The sequence below is a fragment of the Haplochromis burtoni genome, unplaced genomic scaffold (genome assembly GCF_018398535.1).
Source record: "Haplochromis burtoni strain Fernald_Lab_line unplaced genomic scaffold, NCSU_Asbu1 Contig_330, whole genome shotgun sequence".
Taxonomy (NCBI): Eukaryota; Metazoa; Chordata; class Actinopteri; order Cichliformes; family Cichlidae; genus Haplochromis; species Haplochromis burtoni.
Genome location: NW_024582691.1, coordinates 278,608 through 300,596, shown reverse-complemented (window position 1 = coordinate 300,596; position 21,989 = coordinate 278,608). Strand labels below are relative to the sequence as shown.

The following is a 21,989-nucleotide window of genomic DNA, read 5'->3' as shown; positions in this document are numbered from 1 at the left end:
CTGAGCCTGGTTCTGCTGGAGGTCAAAAGTTTTTCCTTCCCACTGGTGCCAGTGGCACAGGTGGGTCTAAAACTATTTTTAAAACTGGGAAATGGGACTAGCACATTATTTCTGGGTCTTGATCATCTGCTTTCATAGTTTGAAGGATCCACTGCAGAGTTGTTCTGACCTTTATCCTAAGATGAAACCTTTATATCGTAATAGGAACGGTCTGTCCTGGGATTATGAGGCCCCCACCCATAAGACACAAGGGGCTCACAGAAGAGTTTAAGTATTAAAATGATTTCAAAGAAATAGTTAGCAGATGTGCAGATTTTGGATAGATACATTAGCTGGCTCTGTATTACTATCGTCAAAAAAACCAGTGAGTGTTCTGTCCCTCCTATAAGCTTCCCGTACATGGTCTTGATTGCTCAATCTTGAAGCTCTACTGTTTACTCTGCACTTTGTTTTTGTTTTCTTTAATTTGTCACCAGAGCTTCTGAAGTTAAATTTTATTAAACAGAATGCATTAACATAAAAATGTTAAATTAATTAAGCTACTTTACGTGGATCTGTTGTGGACATTTTATTCATATTGATTTTGTTTACTGGCTATTCTATTCTGTTCAATTTCATATGTCTATTTGCTACTTGTTCATGAGATATTTTTAGGCTCTTATCTCTTGATGGCCTAGCAGCTGACTGGAGACAGTCCTGAAAGCCTTCTCTCTTGAGCTTAAGTATGAAGTATCACTTCAGTAGAATAAGTAAAGAGATCTGACGTGATTCAAACGTCTGTGACAAGCTGTGTTTACTTTCCCTTGTAGGAAGCTTAGGACCAATCTTTAACATTTGTTCTGCAATTCATTTCAATTCAGTTATATTTATATAGCACCAGTTCACAGTAACAGTCACCTCATGGCAATTTATATTGTATGGTGAAGATCCTAAATATTAGAATGAAACTTCCAACAATTGCATGACACCCACGACCCTACAACTAGATGTGAAGATCACCAGGTCACTACCGCAGCTCAGCCATGTGTTCACCATCAGTGGTGCAACCAATAGTTATATTTAAATACACCATTCATGCATATAATCCTGTAATGCTTCTCTGCTGGTAGTCAGACTTTCCCGCACTCTCTCTGAGGGCAGAGCAAATGTCTGAGTGGCTGATGTTCAGGCCTCTTTCAGCTTGTGATGAAGGGTCAGAGGGCCCTGCTTAGTCACAAGTTATTTTAGGAGGATACTTTCATTGAAGTGTCACCAGTGGACCGTGGTGATGGTGAGACAGTATTTAAACAGCCCAGAAGCGCTCATCACCAGTCAGCCACAGAAGCAAGCTTGGAGTCAAGGTAAGGACCTGCTGCCTTTTGTATTAAAGCTCCCTTTCAGGGTTTGAGTAGTTACTCCAAGCTAAGTAAAGTACTTGATGATACTTTTACTTACTACTTTAATTTTTCTTGCTAGAACTCTGTTTACATTGACGCATTTATTATACACAACCATGAACGGCTGGCGGCACTTTCACATGAAATTTAGGATCTGTCTCAGTAATATTCAGTTGTTTTCAGTGTCATTTGAAGGAGAGACAGCTCAGCTTTTGTCTGTCCAATATGACAGTTAAGCCCCTGTTCCTGGAATATCACATACCAATGCTGTGAGGTGATGGGCAGCCTTTGATATTAGTGCAAACTGGGATGTCAGACGGAAGGCCAGCGAGGGCAGAGCTGCCATTCCTGAGTAAATGTTAGGATGGATGTTAGAGTTAAAAACTGACACATCGCAGTGAGACAATATCAGAACTGATTTGATTTGAAATCTTCGTAACCCTGACGACGTGTATTCACGTACATGCAGGAATGTACACATAGAGATTACACACACACAACCACCAGAAAACATCGAGATTTTATTTGTTTGTTTAGGTGAGGAGATGATTTTTAACCTTTTTTAAATTCAGTATAGTATCCTCTTTCAAATTTTATAAATGTAAAAATGTAGATAAGGTAGATCCTCTAAAACAGAGATTCCCAAAGTGTTGGGCCCGCCCCTTGGGGAGGAGCAGAGCCCAGAGCCATTACCGAGGAGGGGGCTGGGGGGGGCAGTGGCAGTATGAAAAGAAAAAAAAAAGAAAGCTTGGACCCTGCAAGCATTACGGACAGCTTTTTGACGGGGCTTCCACACAAACGCAAAGCAGGAGATGAAGCATCGTCAAATCTGTTTCCAAACCAACTTCATTCTAAAACAAAAACTAGAAAAATGGTGAAGCATGTCTGCCCTTTGGCTTCACCTGCACAAGTGCCAAGGTAGGTCTCCCCTGCAGAATTGGTTTTCCCTGTCGGGAGCACATGCTGGGCTCTCCAAATCACGAACACTATCCCACATTCTTGATTTTTAGTTCACAAACACTTCTTATAATGACTAACTAATCCTGAAATTTTGGAGATGTTAGCTGTTTATACAGTAAAGTTACAGCGGGATAATAATGTCAGGCTGATCTTGCCGTAATTTGTCCCCCCTGTCCAAATCACTGACAAACAGTATGCCACAGTTGTTTATGTTTTTTAACCCATTTTGCACAGAGAGACATTTAAAAAAATGTATTGATAGCAATGTTCAATATTATTACACAGGAGAAAACAACTACAAGTAAAATTACACCATGAGGCCTCTGCTTTTCTAATTGGAGGGACAGTAACTGCGTGTGTAGTCTATATGTAAGCATGTAAAAACTGAAGATATTAAGATTAGCAGTAACAGTATTTTGTCTCTACCTGCAATTCATCTCATGTAAACCATAACATGGCGCACAGTCTGACGTAGAAAAAGGCACATACCTTTGACATTACGTGACAAACTGTATTCCTCGTCCACACAAAACCCAAAAACAGAGTTTTTAAAAAATCTCAGTTTTCGGTGATTTGAAGCGCCGTTTACGTGTGGACTCAAACGCATAGAAACAGCTGCGTTTTCAAAGGTGTAGGTTCACAAAGTTAGTAGTTTATTACTACTAATTTACTTGTAGTAAATGACTACCTGTAATTTATTGCAGTTTACTTTTTTGTTCAATCGTTTACTAAATGTTTGAGGTGTGAAATAAACCGCAATGGAGTTTGAAAACAAAATATGGGTGTGTGTTAGGTGGTGGGGGGCGCGAAGATTTTTCTTGGAAACAAAGCGGGGCCTAGCAAAAAAGTTTGGGAACCACTGTCATAGGAGGTCATCTGACTGTTGATGTTTTCTCTGTATTATTGTAGGGTCATTACCTAACAATATAAAAAAGAGGTGACTATTGTTGTGATTTGGTGCTACATAAATAAAACTGAATTGAATTGGATTTTTAATATGATTACATACATGTACAGAATACTGGAAATCAAGTCAGTCCATACATTAACACTGATTTAATTGCACGATGTTTTACTTGTCTATGAGTAAGCACATGCCAACAACAGTGGGAAGGAAAATTCCCTTTTAACAAGAAAGCTCCAACAAAACATGGCATACCAAAGGGCAGCTATCTGCTGAGAGCAGTTGGGGTTGAAGGAAGTAAGACAGAAAAAAAACTCCTTGAGGGGACTGTTGTTTTGATTTGGGGCTGTATAAATAAAATAATTGTATAAATAAAATAATTGAATTCAACTGAATTGAAAAAAGAAGACCAACCTTAGGCAAGTGGTGTATAAAAACATAGTGAGTGTAAAGAGTGAGGGAAGAAGAAATGCTCAGTGCATTATAGGAAACCCTTAGCAGCCTAGGCCTAATGCAGAGTAGGATTCAGGGTCACCTGATCCAGGCTAACTTTATCAAAAAGGAAGGTTTTAAGCATAGTCTTAAAAGTAGAGAGGGTGTTTCAAATCCAAATTGGGAATTGAAATCATATTTACATTTCAGTTCTAGCCTGGAAAACAAGACAACAGATCAATAGATTGTTTGAACTACTTTATTCATTTATTTTGATTTACTCTTGAAGATGCCAAACTGGGGAGGAGGAGCCAAATGTGCAGCCTGTGAGAAGACAGTGTACCATGCAGAAGAGATCCAGTGTAATGCAAGGAGCTTCCACAAGACTTGCTTCATCTGCAGTAAGCAGACCCGCACTGCCCCAACAGAGGGTGTCATGGTGGATCTGGAGAATCATGCAGATATGTGATAGAAGTAATTTACACGTAAACCCCCCCTCAGCTATTTTCCTCCTTCCATTCACCTTTGTGTATCCCATCTGGGCCTGCATCATTACTCAGCAGTCCCTCTGTATTTTTCTGTGTTTAATGACCTGCCTGCAAAGCTTCTTTGATTCTTCCACCCTGCTTCTGTTTGGCTTGCTTGCTGATTTCATACAGCCACAAGTGCTTAACTGGATCACTCAGTGGCAGTTTATTTTCCCAGTTTACTGTCCCCTACACCAAAACATACACTCTCCAGCTGGTCAGTAGCCTGTGTGACTGCTAGATTGTTCCACTGGGAGCTCAGAAAGGCCTCTGTGAAAAGCTCACCCATCTTCTGAGTCTTCATCTTTTCTCGAACTTTCACCTCATGATCCCCTCTCTTTCTACAAATAGAAATACAAGACATCAGACTATGTGTAATGTTACTGCTGACTGATAACACTAGCTAGGTGGGTGCTTTATTTAACCTCCATTATACCATCATGACATTCTACTGAAAACATCTCACACAGTCTCATGGTCAGCATGGTACTAAATTTGTGTGTTTCCTTCACACAAGTGAGCTGCAGAAAGGGGCTGGACAGTACAACAGTTGCAGCGCATGAGTCTGAGATTTACTGCAAGTCCTGTTATGGCAAAAAGTACGGGCCGAAAGGATATGGGTACGGGCAAGGAGCTGGCGCTCTGAGCTCTGATCCTCCTGGACAGGATGCAGGCCCTCAGCCTCATGAGTAAGTGTTCATGACAGATAAAGACAGAGCACCTTATAACCTTAACCTTAACTATGACCGAAACAGTGGTGCAGAGGCAAATAACCTTAAAGAGAAAAATTGCTTTAAAAAATCTACTTTGACCAAAGATGACATCACACAGCTTCTCTTTTCTAGCTCCAAACCTCGACCAGCCTCCTCAAAATCCACCGCCAATAAATTGTCCCAGAAGTTTGGAAGTTCAGATCGCTGCCCTCGATGCTCCAAAGCAGTCTATGCAGCAGAGAAGGTGATGGGAGCAGGGAAGGTAAGGACCATCCTGTTATTCTTTGTGTGCATCTAAAGTATGACTTAAATTCAAAGTTACTTGCTGTTGCCCAATCAGACAAACAATTTAAATTCACACCTTGTATCTCTTCTAGATGTGTATTTTTATTGCTGATTATTGAGTACAGCAAAAATCAAAGACACAATACCAAAAAAAAACCCCAACCCAATCAGTTTGGACTCTTTAGGCCACTTAACGATGAAATCAAGGCTTAGCGCCTGATGTAAGTGTGCCACATGTTCCTTATGGGTCCACCAGCTGGCCAGGAATTCCTTCCCCAGAGCGGAGTCCACGCCAGCCTCATCTCAAGCAGACGAGGAGCATCCTCCTATCCCCCTCTTGTCCCTTCACTGGGCCCATCACATCCCAGCCCAGCTCGCATTCTGCATTGGAGTCCCTCATGCGATGCCACCACAGCTCCCCTCGCGTCAGCGTCCTGTAAATAAATAAATAGGGGCCAGAGCAATCATCCCGGAAGAGGCCCTGGCTTATAACTATGGCAGCCCTTTCCCAAAACGGCTGTGCCCGTCATACGACAGTGGGGAGAGTGTTACTCACATATGCAGGCAGAGGTACACATCTGCCCGGCGGTCGATTACACGCAGCGCCTCCCACTGTTGCACTTCTCACAACAGTCTCCCACTGTCTCCCAACTCTTTTTCACCTGACCTTCTTGCATTCCTCTTCATGTCTGGGGCTTCTCTCCTCCAGTGCTCAGCTAGCCTGCTTTAGGTCTTTACACAGCTGATAGGCCACCTCTAGACATACCCATACCTCAGCAGGTGATCCCTATCAGCTAATTGTCCCATGCTCAGCCAATCCACAGTGGATTAAAACAATGTCAAATAAAACACCAAAAACCATGCAATACAAACAGAAGAATAAAATCATAAAACTAAACTCGCAAATAAACTAAAAAAAATCAAAATGAAACCAATATAAAAGATAAATATAAAGTTCCACTGTGTGACAATATCATGTAAGGAACTTTGTAGCACTTTGTTATTAATAATCACAAATATGTGCGTCTTTAGCCTTGGCATAAAACCTGCTTCCGCTGCGTTCTGTGTGGTAAAAGCCTCGAGTCGACCACAGTGACAGATAAGGATGGAGAGCTGTACTGCAAAGGTACACATACACACACAAACACACACACATTGTAAAGATGGTTCTTGTTTATCTTCATTGCACTTTAAAACCAGAACATTTAATATTTAACCAGAACTACAGGAAAAAACCAAAGCAGCACACAGTACACACGGGTCATATTTGAAAACTACCTCTAATTGTTGATTATTGACTCAGTCAATTCTCGTTTTTCTCTGCAGTTTGTTATGCCAAAAACTTTGGCCCCAAAGGATTTGGACTGGGCAACGCTGCAATGCTGGAGGAACGACAGTAAAAACATGCTTTTAATAAGCCTCCCACTCATCGTGCGGCAGCTGTCTCAGGGAGACCTTTGCACTGCTGTAAATTCAAAGTTATTTTTAAAACTGGCTAAATTGTTCTTGTAATGGTTCAATGCAGAATAAAAGCATTTTATTACCTTAAAATTGGTTTTAATGCAGTTTATTAAAAACATCTTGAAAGACTAAGAGCAGAGCATAAGAACAAGAGCTCAACAGCTTTCTGTTGTCTTTGTTACATATTATAGTTTTGATGATAACAAACGTGCCTGAATGTATTTTGTCCCCTGTTATTGTTGTGGTGCAAAGACTTTTCTTGCTAAACTGAATTACTACATGTTATTTGCAATCATAATTCTGTGCGCCCCCTTAATAGGAATATCAAATCAGCAAGCGATAAACAAATACAATGAGTTAATATTTCCAGAAAAATTATGTGTTGGCAGCCAAGCAGAGCGACACTGGATGACTCGTTGAACCAACATCACAGTGGCTATCTCGTATTATTGAATTAACGGAGCTGACGACACACAGAAAAAACATTAATCAGATAAAAGTGTCTCCAAATCATGACTTACAATTAAATTTTAACAGAGTTACCTGTAACCTTGTTTTTTTGCCAGTCCTGTTTGGTTCTGTAGCAGTCAGAATTATTGTCGGAAGGCCAAGAATGATGCCCAATGGATTTGTTTTACCAAGTGGATCATCATGGCCTTGCCATATTATTATTTATTTTATTTTCGGTTGTTAGAGATGGGACAGACATGACTGAGGGATAGGAAAGGGAGAAAGAAAGAAAGAGAGGGAGGGAAGGAAGGAAGGAAAAACAGACGGGAAGAGAGACAGTGAGAAAGGGCACTTCAAAAAAATAATCTGGATCACCTGTTGAGAGAAGAAAAATCAGAAGAGAAAACAAACAAAAGAGAGAGCAACATAATAAACACAACACCATTGCAATAATCTAGCTAAGAGTAAATGACAGTAGATACTAAACACTGAATGTTATTGTGCAGCACGCAACATCAACAGCACGCAATGTGCTTTGAGGTAGCAGCCAAGAAAGGTGTAGTTTGTGTCTGTGAACACCCATGCGTACACCTGTGTGCACACACCCAAAGAGGACCATCGGAAGGGCAACCGTGCCACCCTCCTGGGAAGAGCTGAGGAGAACCCCAGACAAGGGGTCACCTGGCAGCGAGTGTGGTGAGGGGAGATAGGCCTCCATACCTTGGAGGGCCTGAGATGTACCCAGAGAGGTGGAGTCTCAGACCCAACCTGACATATAGACACAGATGAACAGGCACACACACAGACAAATAAATACTTGGCACTCACCCAACGTGGAGACAGACACAAATAGACACTGTACACACAATCACACTCCCCAAACATACTCTATACTAAGTATTTGTAACTAAGTAACCAAGTATTTGTACTTTGGTACTTCCTGCCTTTGCTCTTTGCTAAGATTTTAGAATCACTGTGGAAAGTTTTGAATTAGTACCTGGTTTTAAGGAATGAATACAATGAATATAAGTCGATCAAAAGTGCTCAAATACAACCACTCAGACTTAATAAACCAAAGGAAATCAGTTCAGTCAATTAAAATGTCAATTAAATTTTATTTGCAAAATACCTGTTGACAAGACGCTGCTTCAAGGCACTTTATATTGTAAGGTAAAGACCCTACAATATTACAGAGAAACCCAACAATCCGAAGACCCCCTATGAGCAAGCACTTGGCGACAGTGGGGAGGAAAAACTGCCTGTTAACAGGCAGAAACCTCCGGCAGAACCAGGCTCAGGAAGGGGCAGCCATCTGCCGCGACTGGTTGGGGGTGAGCTAGTGACACAGATGGAATGTGTTCATGTCACTTCCTCACAGCAGACAGATGTTATTGTCTGTGAAGGTTCTCAGTCATCCAGGTCATCGTAGTCAAAGGAGCTTGTAAAGAAAAGTGTCTGGACTTCTTTAAGTTGCTTGAAGACGTTCCACCTCTCATCCGAGAAGCTTCTTCAGTTCTGAAAAGACAACTGAAGAAGCTGTGCCTTCTGCGCTTCTGCCTGCTTTTGTTTGACGAGCGCCAGTTGATTTTTCACAGCAAAATACCTGGTCTGAGACTTGGATAGCTCTGCTTGAATCATTTCTCGTTCGCTATCCTTCTCTTCTGTGTCTTTTCTCAGCGATTTTATGGTGTCCCTGACTTTGCTGATCACGGACTTGGCCTCAGACACCTCCTTATTAAGTGTTTCATGCTGAGGCATGAAACACTTAATAAAGTAAACAGACTACCTTTATAATCCCAAAGATTTCGAAAAACACCCAGTCCAACCATTTTGAAATAATATTTATATACTCTAACATCACTTTTGCTCTCGACATACTTTTGAAGAGCTCAACACAATCAGTATTTCGTCCATTATCAATCTTATACTTTCTACTCAAGTAAATTTCCAACTTTGCTTGGCCCAAGAAAAAAACAAAACAGCAATTGTCCCTTTTTTCTTCTTCCCCTTTGTCATATGAAAAACCAAAAATAAAACACTGTTGTGCGAAAACTTCTCCAAAGGATTCCCGAATACCATTAAGTACTGAAAATCAATCAATCAATCTGAAACACTGTACAAAACAATGAAAAATAGTTTCTCTCATTGAACAAAAAGGACATGCATCTGAAGACCCAGGGTTTATGATGGACACAAAAGCATTTACCGCAATGATACCATGTAAAATCCGCCACTGTAAATCACCAGCTTTCTTGGTCAATGGTGGCTTGTACAGCGACCCCCATACAGGGCCCACATCAAAACCAACCTTAAAATGTTCTCACCAAGGTTTTGAACTTCGATATCAAGTGGCAGCACGGTGGCACGGTGGTTAGCACTGTTGCCGCACAGCAAGAAGGTCCTGAGTTCAATTCCACCATCAGGCCGGGGTCTTTCTGTGTGGAGTTTGCATGTTCTCCCTGTGTTTGCGTGGGTTCTCTCCGGGTACTCCGGCTTCCTCCCACCGTCCAAAGACATGCAGCTTGTGGGGATAGGTTAAAAATTGCCACTAGGTGTGAATGGTTGTCTGTCCTTGTGTGTTGGCCCTGCGACAGACTGGCGACCTGTCCAGGGTGTACCCCGCCTCTTGCCCTATGACAGCTGGGATAGGCTCCAGCGCCCCCCGCAACCCTGAAAAGGATAAGCGGAAGCGGATGGATGGATATCAAAACTACTATGAGTTTCTTGAGCAAACGCTATGTCAATGCATTTAGATTTTAAAAGGTCAAAATACATCGCCCTTTTTCCATGTCCCTTGCACCATTAAGGTTCAAGGATGGGATTTTAAAGCTACTCATAACCATACAGAAAAAGATCCATAAAAAAACAAGAATACAGCATTGTATCTGCTGTTTTTCCCCTGTCAGGTATAGCATCAAACTCTGGCTCTAATTTTCTGCATCAGTTTTCGCAGTCTATACACTTCAGTGTCCCTCAAACCATCAGGGGTCCTTTGTCGTATCAACCATTTAGCTGAATCAAGAAACAACTCTCTATCAGGGAAAAAAAATCTTGTATAACCACATCTCGCTTCCCTTTGGTTACTTCCAAAAAACTCTTGTTCTAAACTGTACCCATTACTTCTCTGACCATCAGGAATAGAAGAGTCAGATGACTCTCTATCACTATCACTCTCTCTTCCACCCTTTTCGTTTGCCTGCATCTTTTTTGGCTTTGCACCTTTAGAGTCCTTAGGTTTCCTTTTTGTATGTGGAATCTTAAAAACACTTTCATTATCCCCAAACAAATTCCTGTCACTGTGGACCATTCCATCCACATCCATTTCCTGTTGCACTCCTACTGGCGTAGTTGTGTGGCCAAACTCCTCACACACTTCAGCAGAAGTAGCGGCAACCTCACTGGTCTCACATCCTGAAAACTCCGCCCGTCTTTCCATCTCCGACATTGAATGCTGGGGCTCCATCCCGTGTGTCACTTGCAGAAACACCTTTGCCCCCCTTACCTGCTGAGACCCTTGCCAAAGTACCTGCCGAAGTCCCCTCCCCTGCGTCGTCAGAGCCCTGCACAGTTTCAGCTTCATTATGCACCTTCTCAGGACAATTACGGACCGAATGCCCTTCCTGATGGCACCCAAAACATCTCATGGTTTCCGTTGTTGCAAAAATTGTGTAGGCAAACCCGTCAACCTTAAATTTCATAACTATGTTCAGCTCTTCATTCTCATTGTTTGGAATCATATACACCTGTCGGCGAAATGAAACAACATGCCTTAACTTCGCAGATTTACACCCAGAAGGGAGCATAAACATAGATGACACAATCTGACCATGACGTAACAAGTCTTTCAGCAAAATATCATCACTGATGAAAGGCGGCAAATTAGACAGAATGATCTTCTTTGCCGGATTCATTAGAGGAAAGACCGTGCTATACGTAGGGGAGAGTGAGGTAAGATGAGCCAGTGGGTAAGTTGAACCACCCCTTGTATCTAGGTAACTGTGTACATGTTTTATCATGTGACCATAAATCCAGGAAGCACTCATCATTTCCATCCTGCTATATTAAAGAGGAGCACATTGGAGAAGGGGTAAGTCTGTATTACACAAAAAAAAGTTTTTTACTTGTCAAAGTAAAATTTCTGCATATCAGGTAAATTGACTGTAATATTAAAACAAACGTATCTGTGTCTAAAATGATATATTATACATGTTGGTGGGTTTCTAAAATATAATATCATCTGAAGAAGTTTTCTAAAGATTAGCCTAAATTGCTAAGCTAGCCCGTTTTTTTCAAAATGGTGGCTATGGGGCAAAGTGAGCCAAAGGCTATGGGGTAAATTGATCCAATGGTTCAACCTACCCCACCATAAGGCACTGAAATTTATTTAAGGCTCTGACTTATTAAATAGTATTTTAGTTCAGTATACTGAACCCTTTTGTTGTATTTGTCATATGTTAACTATTATAGAAAAGATATCATGCCAAGGACCTACAGACGGAAGACCAGCTGGGGCTCAACACCCCTGGAGGAGATTGAAAGGGCAGCGAGTGAAGTCAAGGGAGGAAAGTCCATAAGATCAGTGGCTAAAGAAAGACAAATTGACAGGTCAACACTCAGGAGATATATTAAAAAGAGGGACACATAGGAGGTCAAATCGGTTGGCTATAGTGGAACAGCTTCAGCAAAGAGAGTCTTCTCTGAGGAGGTGGAGAAGGAGCTAGCAGAGCATATCAAGAAGCTTGCAGAGCAGTTCCAGATTTTTACCAGACCCTGTACATGCATGTGGTTCACGAAGTGACCCCAACCATGCTCGATATGTGTCTCCCACTGATATTCTACCCTTACCCAAAAGTCAGCAGCCCAGGAAACAAACAAATCGAAAGCGTGTGAAGACACGAATCCTGACTGATACACCTGAAAAGCAGGCAATTGAGAGAGAGAGCCCATGAAGAAAGGACAAATAAACTGAAAGGCAAAAAAGAAATAATCCACAAAAAGCAAGGAATGTGGAAGAGGAAACAAACCCAGACAAAAATTGCAGTGGAAAGCAGCTCTGAGGAGAGTGATGTTCCCATCCCATTTGAAGACACTTCTGAGTACACTTCTGACACGCTGAGTTCCAGCAATGAAAGAAGTGAACCAGATGTCTCAGACCTGGTAGTTGGTGACTTTGTCATCGTAAGATTTGCATCCAAATCCAGGAGCCACCATTACACAGGCCAATGTAATGGTGGCTCCTGGATTTGGATGCAAATGGTTGACATTTGCATCCAAATGGTTGACAGCTTTGCAGACAGCGAAGTGAGTGCCAGATTTCTCAGAAGAATCCGAGGGATCACTAGCAGTAAGAAACCCACGTTTGTGTTCAAGGAAAATGATGAGGCATCTTTCCCACGCAAGGATGTGCTGAAGAAGCTACCTCAACCTCAACAGGCTGGAGGAACTGCAGGGAGGGAGCAACAGTTCATATTCCCCTGCAACCTTGATCATTGGAATATTGAATAGTTCTTTTGAATAAATGGTTTTGAACTGGTGGTTTGTTTAGAAACCACCAGTTTCCAGGTTTGTTCTCACAGATTTACAACTGTTAAAATGGTTTGTTTTCACAATATGATCAGTTTTACATTTTAAAAACTACATGGTCAGTTTGCCCCAAGATGGCTCAGTTTACCCACTGACTAGGTTCAATTTACCCCTAATCTGGGGCAAGTTGAGCCAAAGGAGCATTTTTTTTAATAGGTCATTATTTTGGGCAGCGTCATCAGACATAGATTCTGATCATTACATTTGAAAGGAGACATCCTGAAATAAAGGAATATGTTATCATTCTATTTCTGTGTCATTTTTTCTCACATCCAGGGCAACATGAGTAAAAAGTGGCTCATCTTACCTCACTCTCCCCTACTTCTCAAAACAACTCCCTTCTCAACTATGCTATTCACTTTGTCAAAAGAATCCAGAAACATAACAACCGCATTATTCATCCTAGAAGCTGCCTTTATACTTTCATACCTAACAACTTCCCCTACAGCCAAACCACACTCCTCTACCAAAAAATCGGTACCAACCGGTATTTTAATACCATGCCGCCGGGAGAGGCTCCGAAAGCACCGCGCTCGCACCGAGCTAAGAGCTCAGCGCTGCCGAAAAGAAGACCAAACAAAAAACAAGTGAAAAAGGATTTTGCAACAGGACAAAAAAGTGAATTACCACTGTGAAAAAAGCAAAGTTCAAACGCTCACACTCGTTCTCCGTCCCCCACCTGCACTAGACCCTCACACATGCGCACCTGACAGAGAAAGAAAGAAAGAAAGAGAGGGAGGGAAAGAAAAACAGACGGGAAGAGAGACAGTGAGAGAGCAACATAATAAACACAACACCATCGCAATAATCTAGCTAAGAGTAAATAACAGTAGATACTAAACACTGAATGTTATTGTGCAGCACACAACATCAAGCGTAGGCAATGTGCTTTGAGGTAGCAGCCAAGAAAGGTGTAGTTTGTGTCTGTGAACACCCGTGCGTATACCTGTGTGCACATATGTGTGGATGAGTGCGCTTGTACTCAAACGGTTTCTCCTCGTAACTGTGTTTTTGCTGCTAGAGCGTGTGGGTAGCTACAGCCTCGTCCCAGAGGTCATGAAACAGACACACATATAAAAATGCACACATAGACCTGTAACCTGCAGTAAACGTGAGAAGGCTCTCGGACATAATTATTTAAGCATTCTTTCGGGATGGCTGTAGCTCAGGTGGCAGAGCAGGTCAGCCACTAACCAGAAGGTCAGGGGTCCGATCCCAGGCTGCTCCAATCTGCATGCCAAATATCCTTGGGCCACATGTTGCTCTCCGATGCATCCATCGGAGTGTGAATGTGTATGAATGTTATTAGATACTTAACAGCTTAGAAGAAGTGCTTGTGTGAATGAATTAGTTGTATGAAGTGCTTTGAGTGCTCAGACAGAGTAGAAAAGCGCTATATAAGAACCAGTCCATTTACCATTACCAGACTGTTTTTCTTTTAATTTTTTGTAAGTCTATGATGAGAATTAATCCATGTCTGGAAACTAGCTGATAGTGTTCAGTTTGTTGAGGCTGTTGCAGATATTCATTCATGCTTGTGAGCTCTGAAAATAAGGAGGACTAAAACTGTCAAAATAAGTTAATTAAAAAGTAAAGAAATGTTAAATGACTTAAAAGTATTTGCCATTAGGCTCAACAAATACAATATTAAAATACATGCAAGCATTAATCTTCAAGATTTGATTAGTAGTATTCAACTTTCTTCTTAAAACTAGCATAACCAAAAATTTCCACCAACTTTATCCAGCATTTCTCTTTTCTGTGGTGGTAGTTTTTTTTCAGAGTTTTTAAACAGAATAGTATATAGAATATCTGCACTGTAAAATTAAAACTCCAAGGTAACCACTAAATTAAAACAGCTTGTAAAGTAAAAAAACAAACAAAACAGATGATGATTAGGAGCAGTGTGAAAAGATTTTTGGCTCAGAAATAAAAATCTAGTCTTTCAAAAAACACTTTGGAAATTCTGGTTTAAATTACAGGGAGTGCAGAATTATTAGGCAAATGAGTATTTTGTCCACATCATCCTCTTCATGCATGTTGTCTTACTCCAAGCTGTATAGGCTCGAAAGCCTACTACCAATTAAGCATATTAGGTGATGTGCATCTCTGTAATGAGAAGGGGTGTGGTCTAATGACATCAACACCCTATATCAGGTGTGCATAATTATTAGGCAACGTCCTTTCCTTTGGCAAAATGGGTCAAAAGAAGGACTTGACAGGCTCAGAAAAGTCAAAAATAGTGAGATATCTTGCAGAGGGATGCAGCAGTCTCAAAATTGCAAAGCTTCTGAAGCGTGATCATCGAACAATCAAGCGTTTCATTCAAAATAGTCAACAGGGTCGCAAGAAGCGTGTGGAAAAACCAAGGCGCAAAATAACTGCCCATGAACTGAGAAAAGTCAAGCGTGCAGCTGCCAAGATGCCACTTGCCACCAGTTTGGCCATATTTCAGAGCTGCAACATCACTGGAGTGCCCAAAAGCACAAGGTGTGCAATACTCAGAGACATGGCCAAGGTAAGAAAGGCTGAAAGACGACCACCACTGAACAAGACACACAAGCTGAAACGTCAAGACTGGGCCAAGAAATATCTCAAGACTGGTTTTTCTAAGGTTTTATGGACTGATGAAATGAGAGTGAGTCTTGATGGGCCAGATGGATGGGCCCGTGGCTGGATTGGTAAAGGGCAGAGAGCTCCAGTCCGACTCAGACGCCAGCAAGGTGGAGGTGGAGTACTGGTTTGGGCTGGTATCATCAAAGATGAGCTTGTGGGGCCTTTTCGGGTTGAGGATGGAGTCAAGCTCAACTCCCAGTCCTACTGCCAGTTTCTGGAAGACACCTTCTTCAAGCAGTGGTACAGGAAGAAGTCTGCATCCTTCAAGAAAAACATGATTTTCATGCAGGACAATGCTCCATCACACGCGTCCAAGTACTCCACAGCGTGGCTGGCAAGAAAGGGTATAAAAGAAGAAAAACTAATGACATGGCCTCCTTGTTCACCTGATCTGAACCCCATTGAGAACCTGTGGTCCATCATCAAATGTGAGATTTACAAGGAGGGAAAACAGTACACCTCTCTGAACAGTGTCTGGGAGGCTGTGGTTGCTGCTGCACGCAATGTTGATGGTGAACAGATCAAAACACTGACAGAATCCATGGATGGCAGGCTTTTGAGTGTCCTTGCAAAGAAAGGTGGCTATATTGGTCGCTGATTTGTTTTTGTTTTGTTTTTGAATGTCAGAAATGTATATTTGTGAATGTGGAGATGTTATATTGGTTTCACTGGTAAAAATAAATAATTGAAATGGGTATATATTTGTTTTTTGTTAAGTTGCCTAATAATTATGCACAGTAATAGTCACCTGCACACACAGATATCCCCCTAAAATAGCTAAAACTAAAAACAAACTAAAAACTACTTCCAAAAACATTCAGCTTTGATATTAATGAGTTTTTTGGGTTCATTGAGAACATGGTTGTTGTTCAATAATAAAATTATTCCTCAAAAATACAACTTGCCTAATAATTCTGCACTCCCTGTAGATTGATGTGTTCTTAATTTTTCCTCACAAAACCCTGGAAGTATTGACCTGTTTCTTCTTTTCTTTTGTTTCTTTGTTTTGTTCGTCATCCCCTGCTGTATTCAGAGGCCCAAATCCACTCAGAACCAGTTAAAAAGACAGGCACAACATTGTTTTATTGAAGTTTTATAGTGGTCATTTGTATTAAATGCATGCAATTTTTACAAAAGTCATAAAACCAATTTTTCCACACATACAAAGTCTAATTCTTCTTTTCTGAACAGATAGTAAAAATAGTTTTAATGTGTTCATAAAAACAGGACAAAACCTCCATCACAGGTAGGCCTCTAAAGGTTCTGTTATTTTCCCTTTACTTACACTGGTCAAGTATAAGGCAGCAGCAGTCCGTACAAACAGCAACTGAATCAAATATCTACATGTTTCTTTGCGTTTTCCCAATTCTGAGTATTGCAGTCTCTTTCCACAAGGAGCCACCACATTAAAAAACAATAAATAAATGTCTGTGCTTTTGGTCCAGAGTCTGACCCTTGACCCTGAGCCTGGAGGAGGTCAGACCATGTCGGTGTGTCCGAACACATGCTGGTGGCCAGGTTGGAACTGCTGCGTCCAGTCAATGATGACCGGTTTGAAGAGTCCACAACAGCGGAGCTGGAAGAATGACACCAGGTTCCTCACCACGCCCAAACTATGAACACAGAATCAGAGAAAAGTGACTCAGCTGACCGACAACATAAAGTACGGGTTTAGGTAAAAAAAAAACAAACAAAAACGCACAGCACATGATTTGCCAGTAAATCCTAAAGAGCCCATGGCATGCTACAGACAACTAAGCAAACAATTTGTAAATATCAAGATATAAGTTATACGATAAAGACAAGAAGCACTACATGCAACTCACTTGAATGGATTTTGTCTCAGAGAGACAGGTTGCCCGAGTTTCCTCTGGCGATGTGTTAGATTTGTTCGCTCTACTGTCGTCAGTCCCAGGAATGCAATCTGATCTCACACACACACACACACACACACACACACACACACACACACACACACAATAAGGTATGTTGTTTGTTAGAGCAAGAAAAACAAAGAACTAAGCTTGGGGTAAAATTTAAAGACTTTTGTGAAGGCCAAAGCTGAATATTTCCATCTATATTTTAAAATGATTAAGCAAACAATCAAAACAAAATGGAAAGCTGGGAATTTTCTCTGGTCTCACCCAAAACACAGAATTTGTAGTAATTTATGTTGAATTCTGCCAACTAATCCCCTATTTTGAAACATTTACAGAAAATGCAATATGTGCGTGACAGTGAACACTATCCATATGATATACAGAGCCTTAGAACCCCATTAAGAAACTCCAAGCAGCGAGTCACCTGGTAGAGCTGCAGCAGCAGGGTCAAAGTAGACCAACTTGTATGATAGACGACCAGGACGAAGATGCAGAGCAGCCAGGGAGAGCACCCTATCAGGCCAGAGAAGGTACCCCACAGGCCCTGCTCCTCGTAATGCAGCATGCAATGAGCGGACCAGTCTGAAAGAAACATACACACGCATGTTCATCCAGGGTAAAGGTCATAGCATGTCAGATGGCGTGGCTACACTAGCTGTTGCAGAACTCACACATGACACAGCCGTACAACATCCAGGCTCCCATCAGCACGAGGGAGAACAGAAAGAGGATGAAGTAGTGATGGTTCCTCGCACCTGGGGAAAAGAAAATAATCAGATTAAAAGATGCAAAAAATTAAAAAAGGTGATAATTTAGTAGCAGTGCGTCAAAAAAAATCCAGTCACTTTACTGGACATTTATGGGAAAGTATTAATGCTCTCCAATAATATGAATGACTAGGGATCAGAGCACTTTATCTTCAGGAAAAATACTGTATAGTTTTTTAATGCATCCCTTAAGTCTTGATATACTAGACCTCCTAAATAAGACAAGACTTTCTCAGCTTTGTCTTCGTGGTTGACAGTTCTTCCTGCTGTTGCGTAATTTGAAAGTAACGAACAGGCTTGTGTGTTACCAATGCAGCTGTTGGTCCAGATGGAGTGGTGGTCCTGCTTGGCCACACAGGCATCGCAGCTGAAGCAGTGATTGGCTCTCATTGGCTTCTTTATCTGTAAAAACACATGGTATAAAATAGTACTGGTTGTCACAGTGCTAATGGTGCAGTGTTATTAAAGAGGTGGTTGCAGGTCAGTGGCCTTACCATACAAGAGGTGCACAATATCCTGGGGTCCAGACAGCCGGCTTCAGCCAACACCAACACATTCTGTCAACACAGAGAAACAAAACATAGCTCAGCTCCATGTAAAACATTTACATGGAATATTCTGAACTCTGTCCTTCTCACCATTTTCTTCTCCTCTTCAGTTGCTCTGATGAAGCCGGGGTCTGTCCTGCAGGTGCGGAGGTAGTAGTAGAGTAAAGCAGTGGCATTCAGAGTGAACAGTACCTGTACTGTGGCACTAGGCTGATGTGGAGTTTCAAGTTAAGAAGGTCTCTGTTCAGTTTGTCATCAGAATATGAATGAAACCCAGTTGCCTAATTTATTGGCCTCCAATGACAGATCTGTTTCTCTTTACTAATGATAAAACCATGCATCGCTCTTACAACAGAAAGAAAAAAACAAAACAAAACACACACCCTCAGAGAATCTTCCGGTTTAAAAGCATTATCCATCAAGTGCATTCATGAGTCTTGCTTATGTTTTTCATCTGGTACTGACTTGCTTCTCCCAAAGGAAATGCTTTAAGGTGTGGTTTCATTTTTTCAAAGGATATCTGGCATAAACCAGAGGCACCAGGTGACAAGCATCCAAAAGATTGAAGCCATGAGACTTGAAGCTTGTAGGTTGGACTGAAAGTCTGAGCCTGGGAAATTCCTGTTTCATGCAAACATTCATTACTAAATCAATAACACAGGTTTTAATAACAGTAGAGTACATTCGTGAATCAGTGGAAGTGTATCCTCACCTTGTAGCCAGATTAATCACACCTATCACACAGGCCAACAGGATCCCTTTGAGTAACCAGGATTCTGAGTCCATATCCACTATTGCACCAACACCTCCAAACAAAGCCGTGCAGAGTAAAAACTGCAGAAACACCTGAGAAATACAGGGAGAGGATTCTTTTAGAAGAGTCACTGTAGAATGCTAAAAACGTGTTATTTGAGACAAACGTACCCTGTATCTGTTCACGACTCGCAGGCAGCGAGAGTTGGAACGAAGCCTCTCCCGTTTGACCTGATTGAGCATGTGCATGAGCAACGGACTGTGCACTTGGTGAGCCAAGTCGATGGGTGTGTGACCCTGAAGAAGAACATTAAGAACCCCATGAAAAAATTAATCACTGATTCAGTTCAAAAGTGGGTATAATTGGAGTTCTTATAATTGACTGTTTACGCTGAGTACATGAACTCTATTGTCAAACGCAGTGCAAAAAACCCAAGTTTAACTTGTGTTAAACTCAAGTTTAAGGGCATACTTCTATTGTAGTAAATGAATCAAGAAACAGCTTATTTATTGTCAGTCTGCAGATACATGCAAAGCTATTCAGAGACATGGAGTGAGCAATACTATTCAGTGCATTCTCCAAGAAAATCTTGGGTTTTTTTTTTAGTGAGCTCAGCAACTCAGACTTCATTATAGTGGGCATCAAGAGTTAATGGAATACTGTGCATTGCCTATTCATTATTTCATATGCAAGCATTTAGAGCTGAATAATGATGAAAGCAAGGTGTACCTGTTACTTGGCCTGATCTACTAAGATGGCTTACTTACTTAATAGTGAACAAAGCGCTCATGCAGAGATTAAGCAAACACATTCAGTTGAAAAACAAAACAGTGTGCTCCTAGAATATACACCTGGAGTATCCAGTTCAAAATCCTACGTCTCCTAGAAAACCTGACCTCTGAACATTGACTTTATCATCGGGATTCAAAGTCATATGACAGTAGCTGCGCCTGTGGGATCAACTCCTACAGTTCCTCGTTCTCGAGTTATCGCTTTCACAAACTTAAGTGTTCACGCGCCCACCTCACCGCTTGCCTGCCTGACCCAACAGGGTGATGACATTACCCATTTAGCCTTTTACAGCTAAAGGTTAATAAGAATAATATTCTGTTTATGTATTCCAACATTATGCACTCACAATAATGTAAAAAAAAAGAAAAAGAAAAAAAAAAGAAAAGTGTTTGAATTTATTGAAGCTCACGTTAATGTTTTCTGCTTCCACACTGGCCCCAGCCTCCAGCAGGATGTGGGCAGCATCTACATTTCCTGCCAGCACAGCACAGTGCAGTGGAGTGTTCCTGTTGACTTTGTCCACAGCGCTCACGGAGGCATTATTTTTGATTAAAAAGTTTGTTGGTTCAGGCCTGTGACAGAAAGGAAACATCTTACTTTGTTACAGCATATTTAGATACTATCAGAATACTTTTAGCAATCAGAAAAAAAGGATTATGCTAACAAACTATACTTAATTTCTTATCAAGACAAGCAATCAAAGCACTGGGGTTAAAAAAGAGAAAGAGGCCTTACCCGATAATCTTCTGTGCTGCTAACATTAGCGGCGTCTGTCCATTGCAGTCAGGCCCGTCAACTTCCTGGAGGCAACGGAGAAATTGAGAAACAAAACCACAACTTGCGCAAAGTGAGAAGCAAATGTAATCAGAGAAAGTGTGAAAACAGAAGTGTTGCAGAGAGAAAGAGTGGGGTATAAAGTGATGTGTATGTCTGACCTGTCCCTTAGCTATAAGATAAGCTGCTATTGCCATGTGTTGGAAGAGAATAGCAAGGTGGAGAGCCCTGTAGCCCTCTCCATCTGCAACAGAGGGGTCTGCTCCATATCTCATTAGCTGGATTACCATGGGGAGGTGGCCCTGTCTGGTCATTCAAACAAAAACATAATAATGGACAAGTCTTAAAAAACCCAGCAGACTAGTTGTAAAACAGTTACGTAGCCTCACTGAGGACACACTGCCAAAGTGCATAATCTCTTCTAATGCAGGTAAACTTTAACCAATGGTTGCTGGTAAACCAAAACTAAAGTAAAATAATGCATATGCAAAACAAAGCAAAGCAGCCCAACCCAGCTCTATATCGTGCACAGCCATATAGTCACCTTATGGCCCAATGAAGTGGAGTAGAGTTCAGGTCTCCGCCCAGCTGGTCTACTATTGCCCCTTTGGAAATATAATACCTGTTAGAAAACAAAAGAGAACAGATGTAAAGATCATACTTCAAAATATTTTGTGGGTTTTTATTATTTGTATTCATTTATTTGTCTCCCTGGTTTCCAGTTTTTGTTTAGCTACTATTTGTTAATTATTTGCATTATTATTCATAAACTTAAGTGCCGAAAGAAAGCCTGTGTTGGTTATATATAAAATGCAAACTGATCATTTGTCACAATTGTAGTATAGATTCAAGAAATTGTCTAGAATAAATAATTATACCCCCCGATTTGGTGTGTTGTGATCATTTGCAGTAGATGTGTTCACAAAACAGATTTCCATTTCTTTCTTTCTTTTCGTTGTCAGACTGAGATGAGATCTAAAGGCCTTACTTGACCAGCTCTAAGCGGTTGTTGATAGCAGCCCAGTGCAGCAGAGTGACGTTCTCTTTGTCTGGCTGCCTGACGTCATATCCAGCTTCCACCAGCTCCTTACAGCGCTCCAGGATTCCAAACCTGCGGAAACACACACACACACACACACACACACACACACACACACACACACACAC

The 21,989-nt window shown here is 41.3% G+C and overlaps 2 protein-coding genes across 2 annotated transcripts in view; one reads left to right on the top strand and one right to left on the bottom strand.

Moving 5' to 3' along the window:
- Positions 1-1,225: 1,225 nt before the first annotated feature.
- On the top strand, positions 1,226-6,755 carry csrp3 (cysteine and glycine-rich protein 3 (cardiac LIM protein)). Its single transcript, XM_005942072.3, has 6 exons — positions 1,226-1,340; positions 3,962-4,073; positions 4,717-4,888; positions 5,045-5,174; positions 6,230-6,323; positions 6,524-6,755. The coding sequence occupies exons 2-6, from the start codon at positions 3,962-3,964 to the stop codon at positions 6,595-6,597; spliced, it is 582 nt and encodes a 193-aa protein (XP_005942134.1). The 5' UTR covers positions 1,226-1,340; the 3' UTR covers positions 6,598-6,755.
- A 9,612-nt stretch (positions 6,756-16,367) lies between these two features.
- The window catches only part of zdhhc13 (zinc finger DHHC-type palmitoyltransferase 13), a 9,634-nt gene continuing 4,012 nt past the window's right edge, over positions 16,368-21,989 (bottom strand). Inside the window, exons 3-17 of the mRNA XM_005942077.2 lie at positions 21,811-21,933; positions 21,367-21,444; positions 20,984-21,128; positions 20,784-20,848; positions 20,458-20,620; positions 19,427-19,552; positions 19,215-19,348; positions 19,023-19,123; positions 18,593-18,717; positions 18,449-18,511; positions 18,263-18,356; positions 17,859-17,942; positions 17,612-17,769; positions 17,134-17,231; positions 16,368-16,920 (exon numbers count right to left, since the gene is read on the bottom strand). Of these exons, the coding sequence (XP_005942139.1) occupies positions 16,785-16,920; positions 17,134-17,231; positions 17,612-17,769; positions 17,859-17,942; positions 18,263-18,356; positions 18,449-18,511; positions 18,593-18,717; positions 19,023-19,123; positions 19,215-19,348; positions 19,427-19,552; positions 20,458-20,620; positions 20,784-20,848; positions 20,984-21,128; positions 21,367-21,444; positions 21,811-21,933 (1,693 nt within the window). The 3' untranslated portion in view covers positions 16,368-16,784. The remainder of the gene's footprint in view (positions 16,921-17,133; positions 17,232-17,611; positions 17,770-17,858; positions 17,943-18,262; positions 18,357-18,448; positions 18,512-18,592; positions 18,718-19,022; positions 19,124-19,214; positions 19,349-19,426; positions 19,553-20,457; positions 20,621-20,783; positions 20,849-20,983; positions 21,129-21,366; positions 21,445-21,810; positions 21,934-21,989) is intronic.

What these genes read in the sequence shown, in the direction of transcription:
- csrp3 (XM_005942072.3), top strand. Translation starts at nt 3,962, where the DNA reads ATGCCAAACTGGGGAGGAGGAGCCAAATGTGCAGCCTGTGAGAAGACA. An exon ending in GCAGGCCCTCAGCCTCATGA is followed by an intron (nt 4,889 to 5,044) that starts GTAAGTGTTCAT and finishes TCTCTTTTCTAG; the next exon opens with CTCCAAACCTCGACCAGCCT. An exon ending in AGGTGATGGGAGCAGGGAAG is followed by an intron (nt 5,175 to 6,229) that starts GTAAGGACCATC and finishes GTGCGTCTTTAG; the next exon opens with CCTTGGCATAAAACCTGCTT.